This window comes from Myxocyprinus asiaticus, chromosome 39 (genome assembly GCF_019703515.2).
Source record: "Myxocyprinus asiaticus isolate MX2 ecotype Aquarium Trade chromosome 39, UBuf_Myxa_2, whole genome shotgun sequence".
NCBI lineage: Eukaryota > Metazoa > Chordata > Actinopteri > Cypriniformes > Catostomidae > Myxocyprinus > Myxocyprinus asiaticus.
In genome coordinates, this window is record NC_059382.1 from 13,243,970 (window position 1) to 13,256,749 (window position 12,780).

At 40.7% G+C, this 12,780-nt stretch overlaps 1 protein-coding gene across 1 annotated transcript in view; it reads left to right on the forward strand.

The window, feature by feature from the left end:
* The window catches only part of LOC127429783 (WSC domain-containing protein 1-like), a 66,445-nt gene that overhangs the window by 42,237 nt on the left and 11,428 nt on the right, over window positions 1-12,780 (forward strand). The window contains exons 5-7 of the mRNA XM_051678977.1: window positions 2,820-2,941; window positions 9,783-9,954; window positions 11,677-11,841. Of these exons, the coding sequence (XP_051534937.1) occupies window positions 2,820-2,941; window positions 9,783-9,954; window positions 11,677-11,841 (459 nt within the window). The remainder of the gene's footprint in view (window positions 1-2,819; window positions 2,942-9,782; window positions 9,955-11,676; window positions 11,842-12,780) is intronic.

Genomic DNA, 12,780 nt, shown 5'->3' on the forward strand with positions numbered 1-12,780 from the left:
TACTCTGGAGAGGTGACACTCTGTCATGAAGGCCTTGCACACACTAGCTAATGCAGCTGCAACTACCTTAATCACAGTATCCACACACATTTGGTGTTTGTCGATGAGGTAAATCTGTTTTTCTTCATTCAGCTGGGCTCACCTGAGATGGTGAGATCCTGAGATCATATGCACGCATATCTTATAGACGACACTGTTCTTGCAAAATATTGCATATATTCTTATTCCCAGATGACTAATAGAGAAGGAATAATGAGAACTCATCATATGCGTGTGAGCACCAAAGTGCCAAACGCCTTTTATTGGCTAAAGCCCCAAAGTGGCAAAGCTCCTTTTATTGTGTCTATTTTGTCTCATTGTGTCTAACGGCATTTCTTGTCATTTGTCACTCTGAGACATTTTAAAGGTCGCCCACCACAGTGGGTAGGTGAGCAAAATTACCCGCCGCTGCTCATGAAATATTCGGGTGGCGGGTGCTAATTTTCTACCCTGCTCGTGTGCTATATTCCAAATATTGTGAAGCCATATAATAGCTATGTGTGAGAAACAGACTTAAATTTAAGTTAATACTCACTGAAAATCTTGGCATTGACTCCCATAAATCTGTCTGATTTATGAACAAATCATTCTTTTGAGTCTGATGCTTTTGATGAACTGGTTGATCCAGTTCACAAAACCAGTCTGAATGATTTATTAACAAATCGTACAGATCTGGTTCTTAAGTTCAGCCAGTTGCAGCGGTTAACAGCTCTCTGGAGGGGAATGCAATTAGCTTCAGGCAATTATAGCATTTGTAACGGTTATTTTGCAATAGATATTTATTATGTATTTACAGTTATGTACACATATTTTAGGGCTGGGTATTGCTACAGATTTTTCTATTAGATTCCAATTCACAGGCTCTGGTTTCGATTCCGATTTTGATTCGATATCGATTCATTTGGGTATATTTTGGTTATAATGTCCATTTTGCTTACAAATAAAAGAAATTCTATCACAGCTCATTCTATCTCAGCCCATGCTGTTAATTATACAAGCACCTTCAAACTAGGTACAATTAAAAAAATAAAGAATATATATTTTATTATTCGTTTTTAATTTAATTTTTTTTTTTTTAATTGGTCACATTTGAAAAATGTTTAAATCCATGAATTCCATTCAAATAAATTGGATGTCTTGATGAATTTCATACATTATATTTCATGTATATTTTTTGTAACATGTTTATTGTTTACATGCATAATTTGTACTATTTACAAGTATTTACATTGATATGTTGAATGCATGCTAAATCTGTACTGTCTCTTTAAGAGTAATGGCATCATGTGTACGAGAGATGACAAGCATGGTTTCTTTAGTGTATCCGTGCTATGTGTGATTAGAATGAAATTTGTTTGATCAACAACTGGCAATAAAGAACAGAAAGGGAATTAAAAGACATTATTCAGTGACAAATGGATTGCATGGAGCTTGTCTTTGGACACACAAAGTGAGTCAAACCAGACATTTACTCTCATCAGGCAATGAAAGATTAGTGGGCATGCCGTCTTGAGGCAGAGACTAACCAGCCAGTTGCTAATCACAGACATTTTTATTGGCATAGCGTGAAATTTGGTTGCAAGTGATTTACTCTCATTGAGGGTTTCTGCATAGAGTAAAAGATCGATCGATGTGTAAGAATCGAGATCGTTTAAACAAAGAGACCAGAATGCATTGGAAAACAATATTTTTGCAAGTATACCACTGTAATGTTTCTATAGTGTGTGTATCTAATATCATAAGATGAGGGGGAGTTCTATATCAAAATGCCAAATTAAAGGAATAGTTCATATAGTTCACGTGCGCTCATGAGAAGGATGACATAAGCTCGTTGGTAAGGTCGTGCGTCACGTGGAGGAAGCGTGTCATTGTTTTTTTTATTATTAATATTTGGAAATAATTTTGTATTTTATATTGTTTTGAAATTGTTTTGTACTGTTTTGGTTTGTGAACGGTGCTTGGTCTGTGCTCTGTGCAAGTTTCTCTTGTAAACAATGACGCGCTTCCTGACTCCTCCTCCACGTGACACGTGACCTTACCAACGAGTTTACGTCATCCCTCTCATGAGCGCACGTCACAGAGATGTACGGAAGCGAACATTTGTAGTTAAAAAGTATATAAGTATTGTTTTGTTTTTCAAAATAATCAATCGTTTGGGTTCAGAAGAACTTTATTTGTCTACTGGAGACGTGTGGATTATTTTGATGCACCCTAAATGTGCATTGTGGACCATCAAAAAATGGAGTACATTCACTTGCATTGTTTAGAGGAGGAGGCCTGAAATGAAATCCTAAAAGTCTTAAATTCTGTTTTGATGAAGAAAAAAACTCAGATATATATATGGCCTGAGGGTGAGTAAATTATCAGCAAATTTTTATTTTTGGGTGAACTATTCCTTTAAGGCATTGTAAGTTGTTAGCAAATGTATTCCTCTCCTCAGATTAAAGAGAGAACCTGTTAAATGTAAAATCCAGCTGTGCCTGCAAGGGTTTTAGAAAAGTTGAAAAACCCAAGGGGAAAACATTTTCCATTTTCCATATTTGATAGCTTAGTTTCCTGTTTCTGTGGCTTCCTTGCTGTTTACTTATACAGCCTGGTTCCTTGAACTGTTTGAAGTTGCGTTATAGGTCTGAAAGTGTTTTTTACATTACACTTATTATTGATTCACTTCAACATTTCAGACCTTAAAGCAACAAAATTAGGGTCAGCACCATTAAATTGTCCCCTACACCATTTATGTTGTCAATCAGGAATATTCTTCATTTCTTCTCTGCCTTCAGACAGGAACGTGCGCTACCGGGGGTGCTTCAGAAAACCTGACAACACAACAGCAGCTTCCCTGGTCCATGTAGTCCAGCCCAACCTCACTTCCCATTGGTGCATTGAGACTTGCATGGATCAGGTCTGACTTGGTTCTCATCAGCTTTGCAACATACCAACTTTCATCTTCTCTGACTATGTCAGTACTAGATCAGTGGTTCTCAACTGGGTTTGCTTCAGGACTCAGTTTTCTTGAAAAAGATTAATAAAGTTTCAGAAATAAGGGAAAATCATGAAAGTTTATAGAAAATATATATTTTCTAGTTGTTCCCTGCTCTTTTATGAGCTAGATGTTGCTCTTGTGTAGAGTAAACATTGCTTGACTTGTCAGTGAATATTTCTTTTATGTGAATTATTTTCAGTGAATTAGTCAAAGCAGTTTATAAAGCAATCTGTAAGCTTTTTTATAAGCAAATCCATCTTAAAGGGTTAGTTCACCCAAAAATGAAAATTCCCTGTCTGTCACTCACTCAACGTTGTGTCGATGTAGTGACACTAGGGCTTCGCTCTTGAGAGCCCCAATCACCTTTGCTTTATTCAGAAAAGGCTAATGAAAATTGGCAAGTGGAATTTGCATGCCACTCTTTGCCCCGGACATACGGGTATAAAAGGAGATGGCGTGCACCACTCATTCAGACTTGTTCTTCAGAGCCGAGTGCATGTGTGTGTTCGTCCCATCACCTTGCTATCGCTGCTGGATTTTATGGTGCATATCAGTGGTCACCCTCGCACGGTCAAGTGTTGTGCTTTCCCTGGGCGCTTCGGCAGCTGAGTCCACAGGTGTAAAAAAAGAGTATATTTAAAAGAGTATATTTTGTCTAAAAGAGCTCGCACAAATGTAACGTCTGTGTAAGATCAGTGATGGCTAATTACACTTTGTTTGAAAAAAAAACCTTTTAGCCTTTTGACATTTGCATATAAATTACTGACCTGGCCTCCGCGTTTACATTTATATGGGTGCTAAATTGCAGATGGTCTTTATCACTATCAAAAGGATGCTAAAACAGGTCGCCTCTGGAGTGTCTCCATCAAGCTTCAAACACATTCCACAGAAAGGGGGGTGACCCCCCGTGCCAGGCACCAGAGCAGTTGTCTGTCTCCAGTAATTCCAATACATGTCACACACACACCTAAAGACATTTTCTCTATTTAGGCCATAGTAAGCAGTTATAAATGGATCTGCTATATGCATGTGTTGTATGTATATTCCCCTATTATATTAACTTGGTTAAAACCCTTTACTTGTATTAGTTAGACGTTAAACGCCTATATTCAAGTGTATGAGTGTATCTCTGCTTTAATATCGTCTGGAGGTTACCTTCTTGGTATCAAAATGATCTTCTCTTTATTTCTCACACCATAGTGGGTGACCCCCGTGCCAGGCACCAGAGCAGTTGTCTGTCTCCAGTAATTCCAATACACGTCACACACACACCTAAAGACATTTTCTCTATTTAGGCCATAGTAAGCAGTTATAAATGTATCTGCTATATGCATGTGTTGTATGTATATTCCCCTATCATATTAACTTAGTTAAACCCCTTTACTTGTATTAGTTAGACGTTAAATGCCTATATTCAAGTGTATGAGTGTATCTCTGCTTTAATATCGTCTGGAGGTTACCTTCTTGGTATCAAAATGATCTTCTCTTTATTTCTCACACAATAATGTACACCATGTGATCGTGAAATGTATCGAACAATTCTTATTATGTTTTGAATTAAAAGCTGCACTAGCGGTCCAGATCAGCAATAAAATGCGAATGGGCCATAAACGGAGACAAAGGATGTCTCTCCCGCTCAAAATGCATGCTTCTGATTGGCCACTCCACCCACAAAATGGGTGCGGCAATGAACTAGTAAAACTCCAGAACGCAGACTAATCATCGCTCAAAACTCTTCTTCTTGAGACCAACACACTCCAAAAACTCTCCTCTTGAGTTTAACCTTCTGGCAGTGTTTACCTTCAAGTAACTTTGTGGATTTCCTGTGGACTTCTTCAACTCACTCCTAAAGAAATCGTCGAGAACCTCGTCTACCGCATCAAGACTCTTATTCAGCAACAAACCAATGCAAGTAACCATTTACAACTGATTAGATGCGCGTTTAAGTTTGAACCCCTTTTAAGGTGAATTGTGCCTCTGATGATTCTCATTTAGGTTGTGGTTAACTGATGTGAAATACTGCCTTCTTTCTCTGCTCTTCTCTCTCCTTTCCTTACTTTCCTTCATTCTATATATGTATGTTTTGCTTAGTTTGTTTGTATGTTAGTTATAGTTTCATTTATTAAATCCCTTATATTCACAATTGATTGTCTCTGTGTTCCGCTCACAATTCAAAGTCACTGAATGTTGCTCCTTGCTACATGCTAAACTACTGCTAGCACTGTATAAGTAGGAAGGCTATTGTTCCTTGGCCAGGAAAGTAATCTTCCTAGAATTGATAAATAATTATATTGTCTGCTCGGTGGACGGACAGATCAAGTAATTGTAATATCGATTCTGCTACAGTTAATTCTAAGATCTAATCTAAAAATTTGTCATTAATTATAACCAGTTATAATTAATAATAAATAATTCCCTTTTTAAGCTAATTTGCTACACAAACGATTGGCATCTTTTTAAAGATGTCCTTTCGCCTTTGTGCTTCTGGGTGTGGCTGTTATCTCTCCCCACTGGATGGTCACAAAATCTGTCTCGAGTGCTTGGGTCGCCAGCACGCCGAGGCAGCTTTTGTGGATGGGTCATGTTTTCACTGTGAGAAATTGCCCATGAGAACGTTGCGGTCGCGACTCTCTTTCTTCTCTGTGAAGCAGAGAGCCACCGCAGCTGCTTCCCGACCCGGTCCATCCTGCGCTGAAACTCAGGCAGCTGGGTTGGCAAGCACCGTGGGCAATTTGGATGTGGATATGGGAGCTTCTCTGGCAGCTCAGTTCCCGCGGATCTCCCATCCCCCAGCACACTCGTTCTGCCCAGTAGAGTTCACGAGCGAGGCAGGCAGTCCACCTCAGGGTGGATTTAATGGGATGAAGATGAGTTATCGGTCGCAAAATCAGAGGGTGGACTCCTGCTTTCGGAAGTGGACAAGTCAACTGAGCTCCCGCTCTCGGGCGGTAGAGATTAGGACGAAGCGGACGTTGAGTTGGTAGCCATACTTGCCCGTGCGGCTGCGAACATCGGGCTTAAGTGGAGCCCTCCACCCTTCCCTGAGAGTTCGTGGCTGGATGATTGGTTTCTGGGCTCAGAGTGCGGCTCACGGCCCTGGTGCCTTTCTTCCCGGAAGTGCACAAGGAGCTCGCCCACTTTAACTACCCTCGACGGCGGGGCAGCCGAGGGATATGTGCCGCAGCGCAGCCACCTGGAGGAACCGACCAAGTTTTTTCATCGATAGTGGCGAAGGCTTACAATGCCGTGGGTCAGGCCGTCTCCGCCCTGCATGCCATGGCCATCCTGCAGCTTTACCAGGCCAAGCTTAAAGATCTGCACGAGGGTAGAACTGACCCAGGGCTCATGCAGGGACCGACCTCGTTTTATGAGTGACAAAAGTCACGGTGCGCGCCCTGGGTCAGACGATGTCCACTTTGGTGGTCCAAGAGCGACACCTGTGGCTCAACCTTGCGGAGATTCGTGGCACTGAGAAGGTCTGCTTTCTCAATGCGCCCGTCTCCCAAGGGGGGCTCTTTGGCGACACTGTCGAGGACTTCACCAAAATAGAAAATTAAAAAAAAGAGAAAAAAAGAAAATAACATCAGTTCTCGATGGTGAAGTAGCAGACGGAGGCTATTAAACACATCTTGCCGCGGCGTGACTCGGCCACCTACTGGCCTACAAAGTATCGCGCCCTGTCTGCCTCTCGCCAAGGCCCTTCTCCTGCGGTGTTGGCCCCGGCTCCCCCACCATCAGAGCCCAGGCGCCAGCTTCTGAGAGCATGATCCTCCTGCAGGAAGGTGGCACCACCTGCCTGTCAGCCGGCCACTAGGAACCCCAGACGGGCTTCGAGGCGGCCCTGGGACAGGCGACCCAGGGACGAGGTTGCTGACTCTGACTGGCCTGACCCAGGTAAGCGTACGGGCTCCACTCCCGCCCCTGGGCCAGCACGAGGTGAGTACCTTCACAACATCACCAGTGCCTTCTGGGCCTGGCACCCAGTTTATCAGTAAAAGAGCAGTGTTACGTTCTCCTGGGCACTGGCGAGGGGCACCTCTCTAGCAGACATATGCAGAGCAACAGGTTGGGCTTTCCCCAATACCTTTGCGAGGTTCTACAACCTGCGCATATAACCAGTTTTGACCCGAGTGTTATGGGGTGACAACAGGTAGAAAGGTGGTAATGTGCGCTATCTTGTCCACAACAGTTCTCTGCAACTGGTGAACACTGGGCGCCTCTTTAATTCTTTAAGCACTATTCGGTGGCGAACTTGGTGGAGGAGTAACGCCGCCAGGCCTAGTACTTGTGGTATGCCGCTTTTCAGGTGAGCCCATGTACTTGGGCTCAGTGCTCCATACATGGTGATTCCCCCCTCGGTAATCCCATATGATGCGTTTCCACTGTTCGATTTCCCCTCAGGTGAACCCTGTGTTTCCCCTTGTCGGAGCTCTGCTCTGCCTCAGCCACTGTTGCTGTGTACCCTCTCCGTAGATAGGGTCCTCCCCAGTGGTATCATTCCATATGTGAACTTCCCCATCGGTAATCCATGTGAGGTATTTTCCACATGTTAACCTCCCTCCGGTAGGATGTGATCTCCGTAGTGCTCTCCCTCCTGGAGAGGGAAGAGCACTTCCCCAGTACTATTCTAGCAGGTACTCAGTGGGAAATTGCTTAATAATAAGGAAAAGGCCACCACCTGTAGCCTCCTTGGGTAAGTGCCTCCTCCCACCCTTATCGGGACCAGGGAGACGTCTTACCTAACTTGCTGGAAGGTCACGATGTGGTCGAGCACTCACTGCGAGGCACGCAGCAGCCTGCCCTTGTCTGCTCCTCCGTACCTCGTGACATGGTTCAGCCCCTGTGGCATTTCTTATAGGAACCCCTAGTGTCACTACATCGACACAACGTCGAGTGAGTGGCAGACAGGAAACGTCTTGGTTACTGATGTAACCTCTGTTCCCTGATTGAGGGAACGAGACGTTGTGTCCCTCCTGCCACGGCACTGAACCGACCGCTGACATGGCCGGGACTCTCTCTCGGCTCCTCAGCACAACTCTGAATGAGTGGTGCATGCCATCTTCTTTTATACCCGTATGTCCGGGGCAGAGAGGGGCATGCAAATTCCACTCAACAATTTTCATTGGCCTTTTCTGAATAAAGCAAAGATGATTGGGGCTCTCAAGAGCGATCCCCTAGTGTCACTACATCAACACAACGTCTCATTCCCTCCATCAGGGAACAGAGGTTACATCAGTAACCAAGACGTTCTCTCATCATTTACTCACCTTCATGCTATCCCAGATGTGTATGACTTTCTTTCTTCTGCTGAACACAATCAAAGAATTTTAGAAGTATTTCTCAGCTCTTTAGGTCCATAAAATATAAGTGAATGAGTGACAAAATTTTGAAACTCCAAAATCCACATAAGGGCAAAATAAAAGTACTCCAGATGGTGGTTAAATCCATATATTCTGAAGCGATTTGATAGGTGTGGGTGAGAAACCGATCAATATTTAAGTCCTTTTTTTTTACTACAGATTCTCCTCCCTGCTCAGTCAATTTCCACTTTACTTTCACTTTCTCACTCTCCTTCTCCTGTTTTTTCACATCCTTCTTGCATATCCCCTAATGGGTGGGGAGGAACATTTATGACAAAAAATTAATTAAATATTGATCAGTTTCTCACCCACACCTATCATAATGTGTCTGAACACATGGATTTACTCACTGGAGTCATATGGATTACTTTTATGCTCATTTGATGTGGATTTTGGAGTTTCAACATTTTGGCACCCATTCATTTGCATTGTGAGGACCTACAGAGCAGAAATATTCTTCTAAATATTTTGTGTGTTCTGCAGATGAAAGAAAGCCATACACATCTGGGGTGGCATGAGGGTGAGTAAATCATGAGAGAATTTTTATTTTTGGGTGAATTATCCCTATAATCAAAATAAAAAAAAAAAATTAAAATAAAAATCTGTTTCAAGTAATCACAAATGCCTGGAAAGGTCATGGGAATCATTGTTCAAAAAAGGTGGGAACACTGTATATGGGACATGAAGTTGTGATCCAACACAGTTTTTTAAAAAGTTGTTTATTATATTACTTGCATTTAACATTGTATTTTCCCTGCTGTTCACAACACTAAGATCATATGTGTGACCCATGTTTAGGTTGAGATTGTTAACAGTTGAGAACCACTGTACTCAATTAATGTGGATTGGACATGCTCTGCTTTAGTTGTCGCTTTTTTAGGTGACCACCTGATATTTTTTAGCTTTGATTTTTCCCAACAATCTGCTTGATTAAACTTGAATGTGTCCCTATAGAGAATGAATTCACTCTGTAATCAATCCTCCATGTGGCTTCAGTGGCTTGATTGCAGAATAATTTGAGCCATCTCTATCAGATGGTCATGCTTTGTTGCATTCCAGCAACATGGTCAATTGATTTATCGTCGTCTTCAGCTGAGAAACTAATTGCATTGCTTGAAATGCTTTCAGTTAATGGAAACTCTAAATAATTGTAATTTAATATATGGATAGAGAGAGACTGGTGTCATCCTTACTCATGCACATGTTTATTGGGGCGGTTGACAAATAAACTCTAGATGGACATTAACATTTAGGTTAAAATTTATTTATTTGTAAAAGGGAAAGTGAATGATTTAAGATGTTGTATAGCTGTTAAAAAAATATGTTTTTTCACCACTTTTAAACTACTAGTTTATTTCAGTGCTGTGAATTAAAACATATTCCTTATTCTCCCATGTCAGGAGTTTCCTCTGGCTATGATCAGGAAGCCAGACTGTTACTGCGGCTATGCCACACCTCACTTCACTCTTCAAGATTCAGTGAAAGAGCATCTCTGTGCTCTGGACAACAACAGTCTGTCTATCAGGAGTTCCCAGAAGCTCTTTCTCCAGGTCTACCAGACACCTGTTCAAGGTAAGACTGCAACTTTGTGGATACATTCTCACTGGTATTTATAATTGCCATGATGCTCATATTTCCTGTCTCGGTCAGTTTTAACTAAAAGTACCTGTTCTAGTTTTAAAAAGGGTACCTGTTTCTTCCATTATACAATTTAAAGAATCTTTAACCTTTTTTCTCTGGTAGGTCACGAACATATCTGTGAGTGAATATCTTTTTTGTTATTTGGCAATGGTAACCATTAAAGCAGCACATAGTATCTCAAGGGCACCCACTTGTCTGTAAAGTTCTGAGGATGTTACAGTGCATGCTTGAAAAGTAATAGCCAATATTCAGATTCTGCTGTTGGTGAAATAAAGTAAATTTCTTGCACAGCTGATTATCTATGGGCATATTTGGTAGCTAACTAGTCAAGATCCCCACTGAGTGCTTTCCTCACATAAACTATAACTGTACCTTGAGTGTAAGTTGATTCTGTAAAATTCTTAAATACGTAGATATTGTTTATCATTTTATTTTCCCTCTGTGGTCCACTTATAATGTTAATCAAGGTGTCTTGCACCAAAAACTTAATTACTTGTCCATTTTCTACCCTGTCTCTAGCCATAAACAGACCTTTTTTTGCCACTACACCTTTATGACTTATTCATCTCTTAGATTGGCTAACCTCTGCATGTGAAATGAAAAAAAAAAATATTTACTTACAAGTTGATTACTGTTGAGTTCAATGTAGTTGTCACTGCCCCTTCTTTCAAAAACAGCCTCTTTGCAAAGCTGACATTACATTTTAGTAGGTTCACAAAACAATATGTGCTTGAATGTGCTGAACAAACTGTTATGGTCGCACTGACGTGATCATAGTGACCTTTAAGATTAAAACCTAAAATTAAACCTCAGCCACTCTTTAATAATATTGGGAACCTTAGGAAGGTTATGCAGAATTGCAGGTGCTACACACAACAAAAAACAGCAAAACAAAGAGCAGTGAAATGTTGTTTTTGTTTTTTTCCAATATATGACCCCTTTAAAAGTATTTTATTAGATGTTATCAATGAGTAGATACTAGGAATGTCTCAAAATATCGATAAATTGATTATTGATCTGAACTTTTTTTGTTGATAGGTTTTGAGGCATCAATATATTGACATTAGCCAGATTTTAAATTAGAAGCCTAATTTGCGTGCTTTTCAATTCACTGTCAGTTGGCCTTTCGTTTAATGTAGTCTGGCGTAATAACCATGATTTGGGTAGAATTTAATAGAAAACTATGACGCTGCAGAATTTTAACGAGCCCCCAAGTGTTAGCTGGGTGCCACCGACAGAGGCTGAGCGGCAGCGGTGGTGTGCATACCTTTTATAGAAAATAATTGTTTCTATTTTTAGAATATGCCATGTCATCCTCCAGACGCGTCTGGTGTGGGATTCCCTGTACGTTACCCTGCCGCTCACATTTTTAGTTGAGAAATATGTATGAAGAGACAAAAACTACAGTGCAACGATTAGCTCTATTTATTTGTGAAAACAAGTTATAGAATATATATTCTATATATATTTCTATAATATTTTATTCTATATATATTAATCATCTGGAAAATTGTCGATGCATGAAAAGGGCCATCGATCACAAGCATAGTAGATACAAATGAGTTGATATTGGCTGAAAATAACAGTTAGGTTTGTGTGTATTTTTTTTGTATAAGTGGCTAAAAAACAATTGGAATCCCTTTTTTTTTTAAGACTCCAGATGCACAGAGAAGAAGTTTCTACCGGAGAAGTCAAGCTCACTGGTGGCTTTATCAAGTTTTCCTGGTGCTGGCAACACCTGGGTGAGGCACCTGATTGAGCTCGCAACAGGCTACTACACTGGCAGTTACTACTTTGATGGCACCCTCTACAACAGAGGTAATGCTATTGCCATTCAATCTGTGAAAATAAATCTTGTCATTTTAGAAGCTCATATACATCAATGCTGGTGGCAAAAATGTCCCACAAATCCAGCCACTCAGAAAGATAATAATGCCTGGACATTTGATGAGACGAGATTATCATCATGGCTGTCTCTTTTAACGAGGTCTTCAGTTCTGCTGACACACCACAATTATTCTGTGCCCTTCTGTCACAGGGCTATATGGCTATATGAAGCACCAGCACTTTTCCTGGTGGCCTGGTTGTCTTTTGGGTTTACTGTGGAAAATAAATGTATATGCAATTTAAATATACAAATATTCAAAGGGAGGCAAAATGCAACAGATCCTTTTATACGCAGGTGATATATGCTACATTCTGCAGAGCAGGTTTTGGTGCCCTGCTACTTGGTTTATATGAAAGTGAAGTGTATCATCTGGTATTTGAACCTGGGTCTGCATATTTCATTGCTAATTTCTTACCCTTTGACCACATAAACAGTTAACACTATTTATATTTTTCTATTTATTGTTTAATTCAGTTGTGCTTTCAATGTACAAACAGCTATTTAAGACATATTAAAGTTAACTGAAAATCAGTATACTGTATATCAGTTAGATAATACAGTAGGCCATACTTTGTATTATTATATTCATATAGTATGTGATACAAACAGTGGGTGTTTACATGTTCCATCCCAAGCTATCCTACTAATGAAAACTGGGCATTTCACCAAAGTTTAATTTGCCACCACATTTTATGGCATTAATTGCTTTACTAACCACATACTGCATGCAAAACATTTGAAATTGTGCCCATGTCAAAATCTAATTGCATGCATGTCTATGTCAGTAGCAGAGCCTCTATCAAGGAATTTATGTGAAATGACTCACCCCATTTCTCAGCCTTTCAAATCCATAAATCTATATGTCATTT